The sequence below is a fragment of the Harpia harpyja genome, chromosome 13 (genome assembly GCF_026419915.1).
Source record: "Harpia harpyja isolate bHarHar1 chromosome 13, bHarHar1 primary haplotype, whole genome shotgun sequence".
NCBI lineage: Eukaryota > Metazoa > Chordata > Aves > Accipitriformes > Accipitridae > Harpia > Harpia harpyja.
The window spans coordinates 6,838,053-6,861,196 of record NC_068952.1 but is presented as its reverse complement, the minus strand read 5'-3'; the positions used below and the strand labels follow the sequence as shown (position 1 = coordinate 6,861,196).

At 37.2% G+C, this 23,144-nt stretch overlaps 1 protein-coding gene across 1 annotated transcript; it reads left to right on the top strand.

Annotated features, from left to right (window-relative positions):
- Window positions 1-805: 805 nt before the first annotated feature.
- Window positions 806-22,055, top strand: DNAH14 (dynein axonemal heavy chain 14). Its single transcript, XM_052806598.1, has 8 exons — window positions 806-948; window positions 2,012-2,066; window positions 10,240-10,407; window positions 11,913-12,025; window positions 16,183-16,394; window positions 17,940-18,074; window positions 19,229-19,362; window positions 20,599-22,055. Exons 1-8 carry the CDS (start codon window positions 806-808, stop codon window positions 20,968-20,970), a joined length of 1,332 nt encoding a protein of 443 aa, XP_052662558.1. The 3' UTR covers window positions 20,971-22,055.
- The last annotated feature ends 1,089 nt before the right edge of the window (window positions 22,056-23,144 follow it).

The window sequence follows — 23,144 nt, the reverse complement described above, 5'->3', positions numbered from 1 at the left end:
TTGCACTTAGGAGCTAGTATTCGGTATTCTGAATTGCCTAAGAAGCACAGCTGCCAAGGAAAAATTTTCTAGCTGTTTTATTTTGAGCAAGCATATACACACTGGCTGCCTAGATACTTCAGGACTAATTAATGTTTTGTGAATCCTTAATTAGACTAACAATTTGAAATTGCACTCAACGGTGCAGCATACAATTTATATCAGAAATGCCCATAGTAATTACTAAGAATGTAAAAGAGATGACCTAGACGTGATTTAACTAAAAAATTTTCAGCAAAAGAAATTAAATAAACAATCAATATTCCTGTGAGATGAGAAAAGTGAGTCCCTGATCGCGCTCTCACTCAGTGATTTTATGCAAAACTGGTCTGTCATACTAATTCAAGGATTAGTTCTTGCTATTTAACCTCCCTTTCCTTGCCCTCCACATGGTTTCAAATGATGAAATCCTCTAGCAATATGCCTGTAGTATTAGTGAGAACATATCTCGGACTTCTAAATAGAAATAACTGCATCTCAGGCAGTGACCCCTATATACACTTATTGAACCTTCTAGAGGAAGCACCTCTAAAACATTAACTATCTAATAACAATTTGCTCTATACATAAATCATAATTAATTTTTTTTAAACAGGTTGTGTTAGGTTATGTGATTAAGGGCTCATCTGCATGACACAAAGAAGCATAGAAGCACCGTGGCAGATGGGGAAACCCCAGTAACTCCGTCAGGGGGTTACTGCCTGGGGGTATGGGACATGGTATGGGATGAGGGGAGAGAGGTTTTGGGGGTTGTACAAGACCTATAATGGGATGCTTAGAAGTGGAACCAAAGGTGGGGAAAGGGAACGATCGAGGTGGTATGAGGAGGAACAAGTATGAGAAAATAGAAGGACAAGGGGATAAAAGGAGAGAGCCATGTGGAGGCAGCTCCTCAGCTTCAGCAGAAAGGTATGCAAAACACAACACTCCGTGGTGGTGGCTCCGCTGCTGCAATGCAGTCCTCGCTATGTCTCTGCTTCCCTCCTTCAGACAAAGTGGGAGTTGTGCTCAAAAGAATGTGTGATCTAATGGTCTTCTGCTGACTGAATACAGATGATGCCCTGATAAGATTACTGGTAATGGAAATACGACATAGTGTTTAGGCTTTGTTTTTCTTTTTTTAAGAACAAGCTACCCTGCTTACAAAGTGGGTTTTATATAAGATTCAGTGAGGAGTTTCATTTCAGGAATGCTGGATTAGTTTCGATGGCTAGCTTGTAGAAACCAGTGTGACATTCCCAGAGAAAACTGGAAGTTTCAAAAGTTTCTTTTGATACAGAGTTAAAATCACTCTACTGGAACTGTGTCTGCAGCATCATCAGTTTCATTTTTACTGGATGCACAATAGAAAAGATGTTTCTTTAAACAATTTATTACAGGTATTATAATCCTGCATTATCATAATCATTATTAATACTGAACAATTTCATGTTTCCTTAGATCCTTTCCTTTTCCTATGGATGATCTATGCCAGCAATGTTTTTACTGTATTGTGAATACACAGTTTACTCTACGAATATAAAAATTATTCATGATACTGCTTTCAGCTTGAATCTTCCAGCCCAGAGAAATGAGAACATTGATGGCATGAATAATCAGTCAGTGGTATATATCTTTGTCAGCTCAGGTTTTTTTCAGCAATCTTCTAATGGAAATGAGAAAAAATTCTATGTGCACTTTTGTATTTATGCATTAATGGTTGACAGTTTTGATTATTGTTTAATATTTCTATTTAAGACACCAGACATTTAATCATCTGATTGCCCAGACTCTTCCTCAGTATTCCATCAAGTTTATGAATAACCTGTAATGACAGATGGCAAAGGGCATTTCCCAACAGTCAATGACTGACTTGAGTTGCTGAGGGATAGAGGCAAATAGCTACATAACCATCTGTAGGGAAAGGACAATACTGACTTCTCAGAATAAAATCTTTGGCTAACAACTTATTAAATTTTTCTTTTTTCCTAAGTTTGGTCTTTCAGAACCTCTTGGAGTATTATGGAATGAAAGCTGTCTACTTTCAGGCCAGTTAGCCAAATATGCTGCTTTTAGCATTTTTCACCAATAGAGAATAACGGAAGCCATTGTAAACTGTGGTGCAACAGCACTTTGCCAACGTGTTGGTAAAATACTTTTCTGTGAAGAATTTCAAAGAGTTATATGGAACACATGCATTGTCTTAAAACAAAATAGCAAGAGCTGGGCCAGGTCCCTGACTGCATATTTGTTGCCAGTATATGCTTCTCCCTTCTGGCTTTTTCAAAGATTAGAACATATAACATTTTAGTGGAGCCTAACATCAGTAGCTTACTAGCAGATTACTGTGAAAGCCATGCTTTTAGAGAAGATAAAATTCATCTTTCTTCTTTATTAATACTGTTTGAAGGATCTTCTTTGACTTCCCTTATTATGTTCTAGACTTGCCTTGCAGAACATTAGAAATTCAGTCTCAGTTAAGTCTGCAGAGCTGACACACATCAACGTTTGTTGTTACATCTTAAATGAAACTCAGAAGACAAAATAAATCCTGCAGAAGGCAAGGTCATGAACAGCCTTGTCAGTTTACTTTAAAAGAACAGGGAGTTTCTGCCTTTTAGGGCAAAAGCTCAGCTCTCATAAGGTGGAAAACTTTAACATACAACAGTAAGTGATGTTTATTTGAAAATCATAGAGGTCCAGTCTACATGGCTTCTTTTTCTTTTTAAAATAATTAATTATATAAATAAATATATAAATGGATATATAAATAAATAAATAATAATTAATAATTAATATCACCATATTAAATGGTAATTCCTGCTGACCTCTGCCTAGTGTTTAAGCTGCCTTCCAGTTCCCAGCAGTATATGGTCTCCTGGCTGAGCTGACTGTAAGATTGATAGCGAAGGCCAATTCTGAGGCTATTTTCTGTGCCATTGGTACCTGCAAACTAAGAAAGAAACCATAAATGAATTTCACACTGACATAGTGAAATTTGACTAAAGCATTAGTAAAGGAATAATAAAAGTATTTAGTTTGTATGAAAAAGAGTGCACAACAGTACTGCCAATGTTTCATCAGGACAGCGATGATTTTTTATCAGGGAGCAGTCTGATTTGCAATCTTGTCAGTTCTGATGCAGTATGTTTAGGATTTTGTTCACAAATTTCCATATCTCTGCAACACATTGTTATTACTTTTGGTTTATATCATATTGTTTAAGTATATAATCCTGTTCCTTAATGTTTTTGTTCTTCCCTTGAAACTGATGTGTTTTCTCAACAGCAGGGCTAAATACATACCCAAAAAGTTTTGAAAGCAGATCCAGCAGCAGCTGGACTGCTGAGGCTTCATGATTCCCAGTATGATACAGGGGATGCCCGCACCATGGCGGAGGAGGGAAGATGAGCACTCTCACCATTGGCTAGGTAACTATTTTGCTCATAGGTGCATACAAGTTATGAGTTACGAGTTGCGAGTTAAGAATTAAAGAACTTCTGAGTTAGAAAGCTCATTAATTAAGTGGTGAATTCACGTGCAAAGGGGATTGAGCCCTTGTTTGTTGTGTTTGTTTTCTTTCCTAGTGGGCTCATAAAATAAAGGTTATTTTACAGAGTATCTTGTCCTCCAAATTTGAGAGATCCAAACAGACCATAACCTATGTGCCTTAAATCTTTTCTGTGCAGAGAAAATACTTCATTTTGCTGTATAGCAGAGAATCCGTTGGGGAACAATCTATATGTCACATCCATGGAGCAGTCAAGTTAATGCAGTCTGATCAGGGTCACTGTAATTCATGTGAAAGCAATTCAGCATGCAGTACCAGGCTGCACTCATGATAAGAAGAGAACCACTTGAAAAAAAGCAAAGCTGGAGAACATGACACTCCACTGGCCCTATGTTTTGCACGTGAAGATTCAGCATGCTTTGAAGGTGTATGGGAGCAGTCATGCAGCAAAGGGACACCCAAGGGGCATTTGAGCTGGCTTGGCTAGGAGAGCATCAGAGGCTGCAGGGAAACACTGGCTTCCACCATTTTTTCCTGAAAATCGGTGGACACTTGTTATTGCCCATACCTCTGCAAAAACCACTTGCAAAGGCTTCTTCAAGAAATCTCTTCTCCACTGTGTCCTGCATGAACGTCAGAATGCTGTGGCCACAGAAGTTAGGCATACACTTACATAGTCTTTGCTATTTAGGGCCATGCTTTGGTACTTCATCACCACTCCAAACAAGGTGAGATACTGTTTTTCTTTGGAGGGGGTACTGGTTTTGCTGCAAAAATACATTTGATTCAGACTCTTTCATTTTATACCAGTGAGTAAAAATTTTCCTGTATCACTTCCTATACTAGCTAGCTCATAACTACAAATAGTTTTCTTACAAGTCCGTAGATATTTATCCATGTCATTCTGGGGATTCTCAACACAGTGGGACCTTCATGTATTACAAATACTCCTTCACATGACTACAATACAAATTTCAGTGAAAATCTGTAGGGTTCAGGTATATCTAGCTGATTAGTGTGTTCTAGTTATTTTTGGTTATATACACTGAATGCACTATTTACGAACTTATGAATCATACCGGAAAAACATCATTCCTCTTAATATTCCCCAACCATTCTTCAATGCCCTCAGATTAGTTTTGTAATGTTTTAGGGTCAAAATTCTTTTAGAAACATTACTTCATATCCCCTAATGAAATACAGTGCTTGCTTTAGCAAACTGTAAATTTGTCAGCATATGTTCATTTTAATTTTGTTTGCTTTATTTGGTTAGGAGCATGTGATCCTTCAATCAGTTTTGCAGTAATGTTATTTATCGTGGCACAAAATTCCCACACAAAGAGAAGTCACCCTACATAAATCTACAAAACCATGTGTCAATACAGTCATATGTAACAAAAAAAGGTAAAACCCTGGAAGTTAATTTCAAAGCCACATAGAATGCTTCTGGTTACAAGTACTACCCAGATTCATGCAATTAATTAAGCCAGCAAACGTAATCAGAACTGCTTCTCCATTAATTGCATCCAGATTCATAGTAGCACTTAGAAAAGAATTTTTTATTCTTGGATTAAAAGTGAACATTTTTAAGTTGAACCTGTCCTAGAGTAATAGGATAGTATTGAAAGTCTCAGTTCGCAGGAGCCATCCTTTCTAAATCTTTCATAAACCCCCAACATTTATAAACAGAAAAAACTGCAGATACAAACTAAGCCATACATTTTAATGGCTGGAAAATACTACTTTTTTCAGCATTCCAATTGTCTGTATTCTTATAACTGCTCAATACAAGTAGCTTCAATAGGAGCTTTGTGTGTAAACCTCCGGTGCATAAGTGGAAAAACATGAGTTTCCTGCAAGTACTTATTTGTTACATCTCTTGACATTCCATTTCATTAGTATGACACTTGTTACTGATTCAGCAAGCCAGACTCATTCATATTAACATGTTTGAAAAAATCTTATTTGAATATAAGCATTTCAGATTAACAAATAAAGGTTTAGTCACCATTTACATCTTTAGGGAAAGCCATGTATGGTCAAATCAAGTATGGACAAGTTAGTCCCTAGCAGACTTTTATTTTCTTTTTCAGATTTCTGACAGTCTGGCAGTTCAGATAAAATATCCTTACGTTTCTTAAAGTATACTTTGTTCTTATAATTAAGAAATAATGTTATGATGAATGAGAAACAAGTTAAAGGATATAATCTGTATACACTGGGGGCTCAAGAAAACTTACAAGCAGACTGATTTCAAGATACTGAAGTACTAAATAGTTTTACCTTTAAAAAATACACTTTGGTGAGGGTATAGTAACTTCTGATTATTTCACCTAAGTATTTGCTTTTTAAATGTCTTCTTGAGCTTCCCATAGCTCGAAGTGTCCATGACACAGAGCCATACTACAGAAATTGCTGAAGGAAGTTAACTAACTCCTTTACTATTGGTTTTACTCAGCATTACCATGGAACAGTTTTCACAAAAATTAACCTTACTTCACCTCTCAAATGTGGGGTTTTCTTGCTGCGATGACTGCTGTCTGGTCAGAGGTCGGTACCTCACAAACCAAGGCCGGTGCTACAATGGCCGGGCAGCACAGCCCGGCCGGGGAGAGCCGTTAGCCCTCAGCACCCCACAACGGTCCCCCACAACGGCTGCCGCTCGCGGCCAGGGGCCCCGTCCCATCCCCATCCCGTCCCGTCCCCATCCCGTCCCGTCCCGTCCCGTCCTCGTCCCCTCCCGTCCTGTCCCATCCGCCGGCTCCCGGTTGGAATGGCCAGGTCAGCAGCCACGGAGATGGTGAGCGGAGCCGGGGGGGCTCTGGCTGCTTTTTTGGTGCGAAAGAAAGCTGACGGGATCAATCCGTAACTGTAGAAATATTAAAGCTGTTGTCTGTAGTGGAAAAGGTCATCTTCTCTGTAGCCGTGGCTTAGCTTAGGTTAACTTTCTACCTTTCCTGCATTTAGAGGGGGCTGCAATGCGATGAGGGGGGTGGAAACAAGTTGATTGTGCCCCTGAAAGATAGTGAACTCTTCAGTATAGTAAGAAGGCAAAACCAACCCTGAAGAGTCTAAGGTTGTGTGATACTACAGGCAATAAAATAAATTACCAGCTGAAGGTTACTAAACCTGTGTAATGTCTGGTTCGAGGAGTGTCTAAGGGCTGGTTGTTGGCAGCATTGCTGTCTGAATATCCTCGCGCTTGTGGGCTGTCTTTGAGCTTGTGTCGTGGGTCTTGTTAGAAAAAGCCAAGCAGTTAAGAAAGGTTTGTGTTTTGTTTCTTGAAAATGTATCATAGGTCAGCTATAAGAAGCCATTAAATAGTTTCTTACGACTGCTGAGGGAGAGGATAACACTGATATGCCTTGGATATCCTGTCCCATTTCGTTACAGCACCAAACGTGCATGTTTTCATTTACACTTATGCTTGAATTTTGACATGCATATACTAAGGTATCTACAATACTGGTAGAGACTCTAACAAATCATGCATTTTTCAAGCAGATATACATTTTATTAGTTCCTCAACATTTTTTGCTGGTAATTGAAGAGATCAAGTATTTCAATTGACCATCAGCTGGATTTCAAGTCCTTATATTATTTGATCAGTTGAGTCCTTAATAAATTACTGATTTTTTTTTCTATACTCTGACTACAAATTTTGATCCTTGTGCCAAAACAAAAGGCATATTTTAATTTTGTGTCTGTTCAGGAAAAATGAATGGTGTCTTCAGTCTTCAGTTTTCCTTCCTTTTTAGCTCTCCCATCTTGCTATGCTCTAAAAGTTAATGAAATGAGTGGGTCATAGTCATCTCCTTTGTTTTCCTCAATGATGTTACACCTCAAGCTTTTACAGGAGGAGTTTGGGGGTGTAGCTGGAAGGGGGTCTATCCAGATCCATAACAGCAGATTCTTAGATATTTGTAAGATATTGCTGTTAGAGGTACTAATTACTTCTGCATGGCTAGTATAGCTGCTTCTGTATCAAAAAATGTTTTGCCTATATAGCAATATTAGTATGTATGCCACCTTGAGGCATGATTGCAGTCTTTTTGGATCTTGCTGTTATGGGTAAAGAGTTTATTACTACTCAGTTGGAGCTTACCACTTCCACAGTTGCACTAGCTTTGGCTGTGAACTGCCCTGACCAATTCTGATGCACGGTTAGTTGTTGCATTGGTTTGAACCACCTTTTCTGCACTAAAGAGGTGGAGGAACAGGCAGGTCACATCTGAAAGTGTATTGATTGTGGGAATATTAGCTACTACTTGAGTGGCAAGCAGTGGTAAGGAAAGAGCAGCACTTCATATTCTTGGGGTGTGAAGGGGTGTCCTGGGTCTAATAGGAGCGGTTTGAAGAGGGTACTGTCACCTTTGCTTGCAGCTGCCTCAGCAACTTATTTTCACAGCACTTCCCTGCTTGAAACTGTTTTATATTGTTAGAAACTTAGATTATAAAGTAACACTACAAGAAGGGGGAAAGTGCTACTTCTCTCACCACAGGATGCTTTTATGTTGTCAAAAAAGTAATGTTACCAGATGTTCAGAAATAGACTAAACTTCCATATTAACATTAGATCAGGATTCAGCAAACCTCTTCAGCACATGATGAAATTTAAGGTATGTTCATGCTTTACCATCTTGCACTTCATCTTTAATCTAACGAGCACAGTGACCTGCTGCCACTGTGGATACAGCTAGATCTAAAGAAGACTGTGTGGTTTCAGAAGAGATCTCAGCCACTGGGATAATACAAGTCCTCTTTCCTTCCATGTCCTAATTTTAAGATCAACCGAGTGACCTGAGCCCTGATGCACAGGGCTACTTATAGATCCTAGAGAAACAGGAGAACAAAACTGAGCTCAAGGGATCATCTACCCTTGCAGCCTCATAAAACTATGTTCTGCTGTTGAGTTGCCTTAACTCCCACTGGAATAAGCAAGCCTGCCTCATCGACTTGTTACACCGAGTTTCAAAATCCCAGAAGATACTATAGCCAATGATCAAGCCTCTTGCAATTTGAATGTGAAGCAAGGCAAGATCTTCACCTCTTTCTATTTTACTTGTCATATACTTTCTCTTATGTAATATACAAAAGCAGCTAACACTTCAAGCGGCATTTGGAATTTGTCTAAAGATCTGGATAGATAATGTTACTGAAGAATGTATGGCAGCTATATTTCATTAACAATGTTAATAAACTCCAGTTCCAGGGTTTAAATATGGTTGAACTGTGATTCGGGCTTTGATCCATTTTTAATCTACAGTTCTGGAATTCTTTGCAGATCCCTGGAGGTATTTAAAAGACATGTAGATGTGGCGTTTAGGGACATGGTTTAGTGGTGGACTTGGCAGTGTTAGGTTAAAGGTTGGACTCGATGATCTTAAGGGTCTTTTCCAACCTAAAGGATTCTATGATTCTATGATTTATTCTATGTACTCCGTTTGTTTAAATCACTGAAAATGCAATATGCAACATAAATTCAGTGCTGCTTCTTGAATTTAAGTATTTGGCCTAAATAGTTCATAAGATTTATAATGGGATGCAAATAAAGCATCTTTTTCTAGACAGCAGCTGTTGGGACATCAGTCACTTTTTCCAGTGGGAAATGAGAGCATTTAATTCTGGGAGATATAGGCTGTAAGCTAATAACATGTGAAATGAAGATGTTGAAAGAACTGCGTGTCCTGTCAGACTACTTTCTCTTCCTTAGGTATCTGTCTTGTGCCCATCATGAAGGCCGAATCAGTGGAAGGAGGAAACTGCTTTTCCTTGACCCTTTTAAGCAGATGTTAGCACAGAGCAGCATCTACAAGTGGTGAATACAGAACAGGTTGGGTTCAGGCAGTGAGCTAGCATACGTTGAGCCGGATCCTACCCCTAGTTTTGCAGATGTTGATCTGCAGTAATCTGTTTCAATCTAAATTTGATTTTATATATATATTTGCAGGTCATAATTAACTGTTGCAAATCAGCTTCTGGAGATTGAGACAACAGTCAGAGTTTATAATAATTAACAGTTTTAATATGTTACATATTCTCACGTCTGGGCTTTGATGATGCTGTGATTCTGAAGCATGTGAGGGAATGGAGAAGGGGGACCTAAATGGGAAACTAAGCTCCTATGTTATCTGAGTGAGACTTGCAAGTCAGGAATGATGACCTCTGCTCTGTCCTGGGTTTGAATGCTTTTTTAACTTTGTATTAATATCTTCCTGATTAGAAAGTACAATGGTCCTTTTGAACTAGATTTTTTACATTACTGTTTTTGGCTTCATTTAGCATTTTAAAAAATGCTCAAAATATCTTTTCAGACTCTTTTAAACTTTCCACATATACTGCATATAGTATATGACTTAAAAAATTCGGAAATTCTTTTTTTTTCTTGTAGACATCCTTGTAAAAATGTATGTTCTTCTTTAATCTAAATTATGATTAATGCAGTAATTGTGTTTGCCTTCATAGTTCTATATTATTCACTTTTCAAAGCAAATAAATGTTTAATTTGCCACTTAGTGTGCAATTAACTGCTTTTAATTTGTCAGCTGTGTGAACTTTCAGTTCCAGCACTGCAGAAGCAAATAGCCAAACACCACCTGAGTTCTAATAAGGCATGCAGATCTTCTCAAGTATGAAGTTCACACTGAGGGCATAGTGGGGAGACATTCATTGCTGCAGATTTAACTCAATAGTTATTTTCTTACTGTTAGGATGAAGAATACATACCCCAGATGGATGAGCGAAACAAAATGCTGAAAGAAAAATTAGTATCTCGTCTCCGATTTGAACCAGAGAAGGCAGAGGTGCTGCTTATGGTACAAGGCAGGTATACTGTGTGTGAACCGGCTGACAGCAGTGAAAAAGACAACAGTGAACTGGTGAGAATGCACATGTTTTTAAACTAGACTATGTGTTAGTATTTTAATTGCAGTTAATATCCTCCTGGCTATAGTCCCATTATACTAAAAGTCTGACTCAGAGTTAACTATTACAATTATATAGTCTTAAACTAAAGTTAAATACAAAAGGACGTATATTCCTGAATCCTTTCTAAATCTGGGTGCCTAAAAGCCCTGAATTAGACCTTTAAAATTCTGGTCAGTTGCTGCTAATATAAACAGACTTGAAGTAGAATATAGGGGCTTGTAGAGACTCTCTGGGAGTTTGCAACAGTGTTAATACTGAATTAATTTTTGCATAACTGATTTTGTTTGCCAGTGCAGCTTTGGGGATATTGGGATGTTTTGTAAGACTGAAAAAAAGTGACGTTAACCTAACGCATAGGCAGGCATCCTTTGTATGGACAACCTTGATATACATAGGATAATCCTAGATTTACAGTATTTTTACATATGGCTTTTTTTTTTCCTGTTAAATCTGACTTCTGTCTGGGAAAATGTTATAAGAATACATGTTGATTATGTGTTGAATGCTTGTGCAGTCGTGGGAGTGAAAATCTTTCTCCTATGAACCTTGCAAGGAAAACTTCAGAGGCTGCTATTTATCTTGAGGCATTTCCCTGGAGGAAGTATTTGATACTGAGTAGCAATTAAAATAAAGTGGTTTTGCTTAAAACCCTGCCATAGTCCTCTCGTTGGTGGAATCTCCTTAATTTGTTCCTAACCCACTACCCTCTGTCTCTCCAGAGTACAATGGAGAGCCTCAGGTTACTTAATTGCTCTTACCAAACGTGCTGCAGTATGAGTTAGCCTTCATCATTTAAAATATCTTCTCATAGCAGTAAACTGTAGGTCTCAAATATGAAAGAGGCGCTGTATTCTGTTTTACATTATCTTAGCTTTTTCTTATCCAGTGTAAGCTGTTTATGCTCGTCATTCATATAAGGTTCCAAAATTCTGTTTTATGATGCTAATTTGAATAACCAAAATCAGACCTCTACATTTTATAAATGTGAATCCCTTACTCCCTCTATAAATCTATGTAAATTAATCTAATTTACATGATTAATGGAAGTATTTTCATTTAGTTAGTGTTTGGCTCAAGTGTCCTGGAAAACAATGATTTGTTGTTCTATGTTTAGAATGTATTTTTCTGAAGGTTTGTAACTATTTCAGGCCTAGGTTGATGGAAACAGGAGAAAAGAGTTTTATACTCCATATGAAAGTACTAGATATTAATTTTAGTGCTCTAGCACAGTTATTTTTAAGTTGTTTACTAAGATTATTTTTAATAAGTAAATTCTCATGCACATAAAATGCTGTATATCTGTAACGAAAGGTGAGTTAAGCCGTCAGTTGTGTTTTTGAAAATGTTTTCCATAGTTCTTAAAAAAAAGTCTTCTTTGGGTTTTTTAGATTATAATATATGACGACTCCCTCAATAGTTATTGAAATTAATGTATTTCTCTGCCCTTTGTTCCCAGTCATCCTCAGTAGAGAAGAAATACTCTATTCTTTGCACAGCAGTTTACAGAGCGAGCAGAGAAAGGAAACACAAAGCAACAACAAAAGAGGAAGGCGTGTGTTTTGGAAATGTGTATGTGAAATTATATTTCTTTATGACAACTTTTTGTTCTCTGCTACTTAAAATTTGAAACAGCAATGGATGTCTTCTACTGAATTATTTGACTGCTTCCCTGCAAATTCTGTGAAGCCTGGGTTGATGCTCCAGCATAAATTTTATAGTTTCTGCCCATTGCAATAGAGTCTGATCTCATTTACATCACTGAAAATCTGGAGAAGTGCTAGTGAAGTCATTGCAAATGGAATACAGTCTAGTCAATGGGGAACTATATACTATATGAACCTGTGCAAATGTATTCCTATGTACTGTATTGCTTTCACCTGTATAAAAGAAGACAAGTATTAGCATTTTTCAAATTTAGTGATGGATACGATGACTGAGTTGCTTTAATTGTTTAATGTTTATTGTCCTAAAGTGAAACTAAAGGAGTGTTAATATTGCTCTCAAATACTGTATCAAAAACCTTTGAAGTGGCATGGCAAGGTGAAGGGATGATGTTACTTGCCAAGAATTGAAGGTTCAGAAAAATTGCTGTAGTGGGATCTGTGAAGTCCAGGATTCTGTCTCTAACATTAGCAGGAGCAGAGGCTATTTAGGGAGAGCACACAAGCCTGCCTGACTGCCGTCTGCAGCCCGCTTCCCTTGTAGTCCCCTCACATCCACAATTATTGGATTATGAATATTTGGGGCTGTAGTGCTGCCGTGTATCTGTTTATGAACTTGTTGGCCATGTACTTGTCTTCTCCCTTTTTGAACCTCCTCATACTGTCATCCTCCACAGATACCTGTGGCAGGAAGTTCTAGAAGTTCTTAATCCCCAGCCTTCTGGCACAGTTCATCTTTTGGTTTCCTTTCACTTTTGTACAGGTGACGAGGAAGGGAAATATTATTCTGAGGCTGAAGAGACAAGAATGCCTTCTTACAGGCAAACCTCCATTCCTGAATTTTGTAGATTAGATTAAAACCACACTTGGGGTGTTTTAGCCTAAATGCCTTTTTTAAAAATATGAAGTTTGTCGATCAGTTTCTTCTCAATGGATTTTGAACTTATCAATCTTTAGCATCTAAACTTATATGAGAGATGTAGACATCTGGAGGATGTGAACTTCTCAATTTGTGAAAAATGAGGTTTTGTGTAATGAAACCTCAATTTTCATCAGTCCTGAGCCAGGCAGAATGGTCTCCATCCCAAATATCGCAAAGTATCTGACCAGTAAGGTTCTGCATTCTGGCTTGTATCACCAGCCACAATACATACTGCTAATTGTCTAGTTTAATTAGTAGGTGATGTGAAGGAAAGCTGGGAGGAGGAATCCAAGCATGGAAACTGAAGATGGAAGTATTTCTGGGGAGTGATTAGGGAGCATTAAAGCACAGATGAGGAAACTGCCAGTCTTCATTAGTTTCAGTGCTCGCAGTACAGCTTGTTTTGTATTTGTATATTTTGCCCAGATGAAATTTTTGGCTTTATACATTTGTCTTCAGAAAAGCACGTAAGTGCTGCTATAGTATATCAGGGGCTGCTAACAGATTTCTGTCTCATCTTTCACATGCTGGATTTGACTTTGCCAGCACTTTATCATTCTTCAGTCAACAGAGGAATCTTATTTGGGGTTCCCATTTGCTACCTGAGGTTTCACTTTTTTGCGCTCACACTTCTCTTTACAGAAGGCAAAACTCCTCTTAGCACAGAACTGTCTGTACTGGCTGTACCATCCAGTTCAGTACAGTCTAGTTCTCCACTCCTTTTTTAGATTTTTCTGAAAAGTTTCTTTAAGAAATCTTCTCTGCTCTGTGAGACTGTGAAGAAAGGATTCTGTAACAGCTAGCTCCTAGCCCCCAAAATAAAGGATGTCCCTATATCTTTGAATTAAGGAAGATCAAGTCTCCATTCATAGACTCGAGTACAAGATAATTGCTAACTACCATAATCCTTCTTTGCAGCCAGGGAACTGGTTTGCACCTCTCATCTTTTGGAATAAGTTTTCATATTTGATTGCATGTTATTACATGGAAAATGTAATTCATAGTGAACCAGGGCCATTACTGAGGAAGGTTCTACTGATCTACTGGTCTAGGTAAGCAGACCAGCACAGTGCAGCACTGTGTCCTAGCTAGAGGAGAGATTAGTTTAAAAAAAGAAAAAAAGTGTTTCTTCCTAACAGTTAGCAGAGGACAGCTGCATAATCTTGACTCAGGGAAGAGTAAACATGCAAAAATCAAACTTTATTCTAGTACGAAGAATGCAATTTATAGGACCATGTCAGAGTTTGGCCAATTTACACTTCCTCCAAGAATTCCAGATCTGAGTGGACATTGGTGTATCTGAATGTGACAGTCTGATGAGGGAGATAAGAACTTACCTGTCTATTCTGGGCCATATTGTCTCCTGCATCTATGTGTTGTTGCATGACAGATGCGCGTCAGATATGTGCAAGGGAGTGACTGTGATCTCTGCCAGAGAATCAGTAAATTTATTGAAACCCAGACAATCATTGTGTATGGTCATCTAGGTAGTAGATAATCACTGCTCTGTTATCAGGTCCTCTCTCTCTCATCTTTCCGGAAAGCAGCTACTGTTCCTGTTCTTTCTGATTAGTCCCTGAACTACCACACATCACATTCATGCACTGGTTTGAGGTTCAAGATACCTAGAAGGGCCACACCAAGAATGCTAAGGTAGCTGTTACATCTAGCTGAGATTGCTATTATATCAGGCAAAGCTGCTCTTTTTGTCAAAGACCTGAAGTCAGTCTTCAAAAGAATAGGCTGCTGTTGAAGTGCTGCCCACAGCTAAGTGAGCGTGTACCAGAAGAAAGAAGTTATGGTGAGCAAGTACCAGCAGTCAAAAGAAGTTTGGAATAGAGTAACTTCTTTGAAATGTATTTTTGGTATGAACAGTGCTCACTCTGTCCTTCCCTTTAGTATTTTGTATTATGGAATTCTCTCCTGGAAGAGAAACTTAAAGACTTCTGCACTGATCTTTCATGCTCTTGTGGGAAGTGCGTATATAGTGTGTGGCTGCTGCTAAAGCAAAAAGTTCTGGCACATAAGTTTTAGACAATTTCAGCTGCTCTAAGTGATTCGTCTTTGATGTCATTGCCACTTCAATATAATCTAGATTATGAATTAGCCTTTTCAGCCTGAATTATATAGCCTGGATTTTTTACAGCATATTCACAATGGAGTTGGACCAACAGTTTGTTGAAGCATAGGTATCTTAATTCATTTTCCCACCACTGTTCCTGTGGTTTATTTTTGGTTTTTACTGAAGATAGAATTGGTTAAATGAGAGCAAGCTGTGCATGAAATCATTACTTCCTTCGTGGTTTTTATTTCTTTTTCATTTTGTCCTGACAAGTGAACTTAGTTGGAACTTCACAGATTAAAAATATATCTAAATTGTGTATGCTTTAGTGCATGTAGAGGCTGTCACCCACAAGATGTGTAAGAAGCTAGTGTAGCTGACTCTCCCGTGTCCTTTTTTTTGCATTTTAACTGCTGTTAGTTATTTTTCTTATGTTTTCATACAGGCAGGCTAATGTAGTGCATATACTTTTCAGAGCTCTTTAGCTTAACCTTGAATTACTTTTTCATGCATATTGAACTTAAGAGATTTTCAGATTTTCAATCTAAGAGTGAACTTGAAAAAAACCCAATATAATACAAATCCTGTATTATAGGATTCTTATTTTCATGCTTTCTCTAGGAAATAATTCAATTTACAAAATAAAACTTATTATGTGCTTTCATATTAGATACAATGCTGTTGGAATTACTAAGAATGAGAACAAATAATAGCATTGATTTTTTTAAGTATTATTTTCTTAGTTGTGTTTCCCAGAGCTTAAACTTAGTTTAATTTTGACGCTCTCTTTACCTTTGAGGCAAATCAAAATAATGGTCAGGTTTTATGTAATATTGCTTCTGATGCCTATAGTGTCAGAGCACAAGAGGTAGGGCTGTAATTTTATTTTGATTTCTTTCCCCACCCTCACTGTGTATTTTATTCATCATGAATAAAGCTCTAATTCTGTGCCATAGGACAGCTGTATCTTAGTCATAAGTGCAAACCATTATCCAAGTCGTATTTTAGTTGATTGTTCTATTTTGCCTGTATGACTGAATCTTCAGGTTTTTTCCTAAAAGAGTATATTGTTCAATTTTAGACTATCAAGAATACATAAGGAGGGAAGAGAAGAATCTGTTTGTCAGCCTACTAGCACGTCAGAGCATGAGACAATGAAGTTAAAAAGGAGCATAACAAAACCGGCATCCTTAATGTCAAAGAATGAGAATTTGAAAAAGACACTTCCCACAGCTTCTGCTTGCAAAGGAGTTCAGCATGGTTTTGGCACACCACCTTCGTCTTCTGTACATGGTAAAATACCTAAAATGACAGAAAGTGTGGTAATAAAAGATACGACTTTCTTTCCTCATCATTCTAATAATTCTTTTTGAAACAGTGGTAAATATACAGTGTCCTCCAGTGCATTTCTAACAGAGAGTACTGTAAGTCACAAGTATTCCAGTTTTTACTTCAAGTATGGTCTGAAAGTTCATTTTCTGCTTTTCTGCCCCAAATAGCAGACTTACTGGACTTCTAATATTTGGTGAGATATAATATTGCAGTGAGCAGCTGTAGCATGAACATACACTCTGTCCTTCTCTCTAAAGCCTTTAGAAGGGAATGCTCTTCTTTCTCTGGGCATTACAGGGGCTGCAAACAACACTTTCTTTGTAGGTGGTGAATACATAAAAAGACTCCTGCAAAACTTCACATCTTTTAAAAAGCAAAAAGGAAAACATGCAACAGTGGAGATGTAACACTGACTTTAACTCAGTATACCAACTGCAAGGTGCATAAGAGTATGCATTTATTCTGGTTTTTAAAAGTTACAGTTATCCATACTTCTTTTCTGTGTAGATTCACCTATTCAAAGTTTCTTTAAGTGACAAGGCTGTGTAATGGGTCTTGAATATGCTTTTTCGAGCAGATGTTAATGAAAACTAAATGGATGGTTGTCTTTCCTATTGTCCGCCAACCAACTTTGGTTTTTTGAAGTATGAAGTGGGATCATCTCTCTAAAATACAAAACCATAATTCATGGAAGCTGTATGTTTGGGAAAATGAAACTGCTCACACAGACTTGGTGGCCTTGTGATCACAATTCTTGCTCTTTGAAAGTCATTGCAAGTTTCAAACTGACTTCAACAGGTCAAAATTGAAGCAAGTCTGCAAGCTGGAGTTCATTTACATCAGTAATTTTTGGACTAGGCTTTGAATGAAACTTGCAGAAAACATTTTTTAATCAGTTGTGTCCTACGAGTCTTCAGCATATTAAAAGTGAAAATTGAGAAACTGTGCCTTGTTAAACAAGGCATTGAAGTATAGGGTTGTACTGGGTCTGGCTGGGATGGAGTTAACTTTCTTCAAAGTAGTCCATATAGTGTTGTGCTTTACGTTTGTGGCTAGAACAGTGTTGATAAGGCACCAATGTTTTGGCTATTGCTGAGCAGTGCTGCTTTCCCGGGGTCCAGGCTTCCTCTCTTTCAGAATGGATGAAAAGGTTTTCTAGTAATAAACAGGGCCAAAAAACCGACAAAAGTCAAAGTGAATATTTTTCTCTACCTCATGGAATACACAGGAAACAAGTATTACATTTCTTATCCAACCATACTGAAGTAACTGATGTCAACTGACGATCTGAATAAAAGTTTTAATGTACTGTAGACAAAAAGAAACAGCATCTTGTGTGTGTATGTCTTTCTACATACAAATATTAAAACCATCAGAATGCATTTGGGGAAGCAGACGTTGCAGAAATGTAAACTTGCAGGAACGTTAAATTAGATTAGAAAATAATTGTCCATAATGGTCTGCTTTAAATGACTAATATTTTCCTTTTTAATGTGTTGGTTGCAGATAATATTAGAAAGGCTGAAATGCAAATAGCTGGTTTGGAACCAAGTTGCCATAAAAAGACTTGTGAGCAACCAAAAGTTGAAAGATCTTCTAAAAAGCCTTTGAGAACCAAAATTCTTTCTTATGACAGAACAGGTACCTAAGTTGCAGCATCGGGCGGGAGGACTATGCTGTTAGTTATGCCTGTACAGCCAGTGTATTTATTTCGCATTTACATTGGTATAATGGAGAATATACTCAACTGCTACTGTCTTTCCTCATCCCTCTTCTGCCTTTAGAGTAAGAGTATACCTGTATTCACCTTCCGATGTTTGGGGGTTTTTTTTATACCTGATCTCAGAGCAGAATTTCAGACAGCATTTGAACTTTTATTTTAATGTTGGTTATATTTCATAGTTAGCTACAGTAAGTTTTCTTTTAATCAGAAGATTTGTAAAGAGTAGTCATGTTTTCCTACTTATCTTCCAGGATTAGTGCCAGGAAAAATAGATTTTGATCATTATTTCTCCATTAAAAATATCTGTTACTGAATGTGAAAAATGGGAGGGAGTGATACCACAACCGAATTCCGATTTTTTTTCTTCTTTGCAAACTTTTTTTTCTACGCACATTTCAATAAGGATTAAAGACCACAGGAAAAAGATATTTTTAATGCTTTCCAGGACTTCTCAAATTGTTTTCCATAATGTTGCAGAGTCATTTTTTCAGCTAGAGTGTTCTTTTCCTATACAGGACTAGATTGGTCTGTTTTCTAGTGGGGTACTACATTTCAATGTAAAAAAGAACTTCTTTTCAATATTAGAAAGAAAAGTGTTATTGTTATTCTTTTATTTTCACTGTTCTTTTTGTTTAGCTGAGATTTTGCTCTTCAGGAGCCCTTTCTCATTCTTTCAGTCTTTTTAGCATTTGAGAAGGTCTTTGAGCAGTAAATCATGTTTTTTCTACTGAGTACTTTGAATTTTGCTGTATAAATTACAGCAAATCAGTGTAAAATCATTGCAAATTGAAATTACTTCAAAGTCAATTGAACCACTGTCCTTCAACTGCAGCAAAACAAATTTGGAATATCTGATGGCTTGGGGTTTTTTTTGAGGAAGACTTTCTAAGACGTGTTTTCAACGTCTTCCAACTCAGTCTGAATAATATTAGACTAATCCTCCACACTTGTTAAGGCTTATGCAATGAAACTAAAGAATGAATGGCTGGCTGGGTTGTGTAACGAATGTAAAGATTTTACGTTTAAGGGAAAAAACCCAACACTTCTTTTTTTTCTTTTCTCGATGTACCAGAACCAATTGATGATGATGTTATAATGCATATTTTGAGGCTTCGAGGCAAACTTGGCTGGCAAACAAAGTTACCGTCATGTGAATGGTTAGCTAGAGAGGCTGATGTAGCCAGACTTCAGAAGTTCACACTTACGGTGAATTTTACTTTCCCTTCTCCACATACTGTGCAATTACACATTCTAGAAATTATGTTAGTTATAAATCTACAATACTTATTTCCTGAAGTTTTTGCCTCTGAAAAAGGATAGATCTGTTCTTAGAATTAAGAAAATGTTTAAAGAGAATAAACTATTAGAATTGTAATTAGCAGGATTGAATTCTAATTCTTAAAAATAGGAAATGGAAGCCAAATTACACTTTGCAATGGTCAGAGCCATAGTGGAGTTCTGGGAGGAGATGGCACCTAGAATTATTCTGGGAGGAGAATAGTGGTCACTGGAATTATTTATTCCATCCCTGGGTGCATAGCAGTCATGTAAACTTAGTACTTAGCCAGTGCTCCCCATAGTTGAGCTGTTCTAGCACTAAGTCAAATTGTCCTGATCAGACATGCCAGGTATGAGGCCAGTATTTGTTGTGAGTGGTACTGGGCAGTCTGCTCTTGGTGTAGCCAAATGGGACATCGCCTGTCTTCTCTTACTAGTTTGGTGCATTCAATGACAGGCAGACACATACCCGGTTTAATTATAATTTTGCATATACACTTTTTCATGAACAAAAAATAAATAGGCAATACAGAAAAAAAACCCATATTTCTTTCAATGTGCACAATGTTGTGAAATATTTTGGATGCACAATAAAAATAAAATCTGTGTTACATTTTGTCCCTTGGGACTTTTGATTTCAGATATGGCTGCAAAATTTTTAAGAAGCATTACAGTCCACAAAACTAAAATTTCTTGCAACTATAATGACATGTTTTCAAAACAACTAGGTATCGCTGGTATTTACAATCTTTAACTGTATAGGTGTTTGCTACTATAGAGCTTTATGTTATCTTTTTAATCTTAACAGTCCTTACCTCTGTTTTTATAGATGGAGAAACTTAACTACTAAAAAGTTTGTTCAGGTTTGGATAAAAAAGTTGTAGTATTAATAGGGTTATATAAGACTGTTTTCTCAACAAGAAATAGTAATACTTAACTAGCTGTTGGTGGAATTGAAAATAATTATTTAGAGTGGAAATAATAGAGAACTGTGATGGTAATAGAATAACTTTCTAGTCAATTCAGTGCTGCTACTAAGCATCTTATCAGAACGTTTGGGTACTTTTTTACTTTTCTTCTCATAGTAAAATATATGGATATATAACTTGTAATCATGAAAAATAAATTACGTATATACATGTAAATAATTTCCTCTTTTGACAGAAACCTTTACTGCTGAAAGATAGTGGGGAATATATATATTGTCTTCAACGAAACAGGAACAACTTTAAAGCTCCCTACAACCCATACGATTTACAGGCAGTCTCTACGAATACAGCTATGCAAAACAAAGAATATTGGACTGTTACAGCTTCATTTGTGTCTAAGGTAGCATGTTGTGCAGCACACAGAACAACACCAACCCAGAGATTTCCACAGAAAGCACATTTTTCTTTTCATTTATCATCATGTTGCTTTCCCATTGCAATTATGTTACCGTCTTTGCTTAAGAGCTTACTGGTCCCTCCTAAAGACAAGTCCTCTGTTGGCTTTGAGCTGAACATAGCTCATCCTTTTGCTCAGGCATGTGTTTAGATCTTGAAGAACGGTATCCAGTTTGAACCATAGCACACTGGGTGTATCAGAAGATGGGTAACTCAAAAGTTAGCACCCAGTAATCTACTAACATTTCTGGGCATAATAATGCATGGCAGGGAATATGCTCACATCCTGCGTGTTCTGATCTCAGACAAGGGCATACCCTTTGCTGATAGTTGTATACAGAAATTGGTAATGTTCATGCCTTATCTTTGCTTTTTCTGTTCTTTTACTCTCTGCATTGTAAATAGGTAAGCCTTCAGTGGCTTACTGATTAGTCTTTGTTTGGTCTTGACAGCATTTCCTTTTTTAAAAAATGAAAGAGCAAAGTTTATCCTCTAACTCAGAAGGAGATTCCACGGCTGATTTAAGCCTATGTAAGGCGGACGAGAGAGTGGCTCTAAGCCACCCTTTCCATTGCACTGGCAGTGGTGATTTCATGGCCAGTGTGTTGGATCATCTCACTAATTTAGCTGAAAATGAATGAAAATACTTATATATGTGTCTTTGTCTGCTTGCCAGGTTAATTTTCAGTCAGATTAGAGAGCTAATCCATCTCACCAGGAGAACAGAGTACTGATATTCCTAAAAGAAGCACTAAAAATAATACCTTTTAAGAATATGAGCACCACATTGCATGATGTTTTATCAGTTCTTAAATGCCTTTGAAGACAACTCAACTTTGAAGCCCTTTTTCTCTTTAGCATCAGTAAATTTTAGAACTAGTATGACACTAAACTTGCATGGAAGAAGTGATAATTGCATGATTTACATAATTGGATTGTTGCTGGATGCTAAAGTTAAACTTTTTGTTGTATGTATGAGATACGTGATTTGAATGTCAGAAAATTACAGACATAGCTTAGGAACTGATGCAGTTACTGTTGTTAAAATGGGGAAGATGTATTTACTACCAGTGGAGGTACTAAGCTTTTATAAAACCAGATTGGAAGAAAAGAATAAATGTTGGGAGCCTGACTGGGAAAAAAAGGCTGTGACCTTGTTCCTTTGCCTTCTGAAGTACAAACTTGATTTAAATACAAAGTGATTTGTTCCCAAATGTCTGTAATAAAAGATCTACTACTTGCTTTGGCTAAACCACAGAATGATTAATTCAAAACAATTAATTAGTGCTTAGCAGCCAGTCTTCTATCTCTTATACTCCTATGAAAGGTAATGAAGATTTCTACAAAAGTACATCTGCCCATTGCCACTTTACTGTATCCTTGCCAGTCAGACTCAGTCCATAATTTGAAAAGGAATTATGCTAATTTACAATTCATAATTTTTATATCTTTTCACACGGGTGTGAACATTCTCTTTGGAGAATGAAAATCTATTTGCTTACCCTGTTGTTGATTTGGTTATAAGATTCTGTTTGCCTACCTGAAAGATATGGCAGAGGTTCAAGAAAAGGTTTTTTGGAGTTTGCTGCGAGGTGGTGTTATGGTGACCACCCTCTGGGTGGGTCTGTCTGCCCACATCGTATTGGAAATCTTTACACAATTCTAATTCTCTTTTCCTCTTACTCAGTATTGTATCTTGTAGTGATGGGAAGAAACTGATGTTCCATAGTTTTACTTGCTAACAGTGAATAAGTACATTCAGATTTCTCCTTCTTACATACTTTGTGTGAGATAAAGCACTCCTTTAAAACAGGAAAGGTATTCAGTGGACCTAAGTAAATGGATTTTAAAATGTGCTGAGGGGCTTTCCCAACTATGGACAGACTTGAACATCTGCCTGAATACTTTCCTTGATAGTGTGTATGTGCCATAATGACGTATTTTCAATGATAGAGACATCTTAATATTTAAAATAATAAAAACATGTAGTAACTGTAAGCTTGTTAAAAATTAAACAAAAACTACATTGGTAGACAAAATAAAACATAGTGAATTTTGCCACCACTGAGGTCATCAGTATTCATGCGTTTTGTCTTTGATAACAAAGATTCAGTAATGCTTATCAAATTCTCTTTGAAAAGGACATGTATTTTTTTTCCTAATTTTTTTCCTAGTTTTCTGCGGGCCATAATTTAGGAGAAATGGAAATAACACCAGTGCCACAATGGCTGCATGAAAGACAGCTGTATTATAAGTTACTCAATTTGAATTTCTTTTCCAATTTCAGGTAAGGAAATTAAAAAAAAGTAATTGAAGTTAACCAAT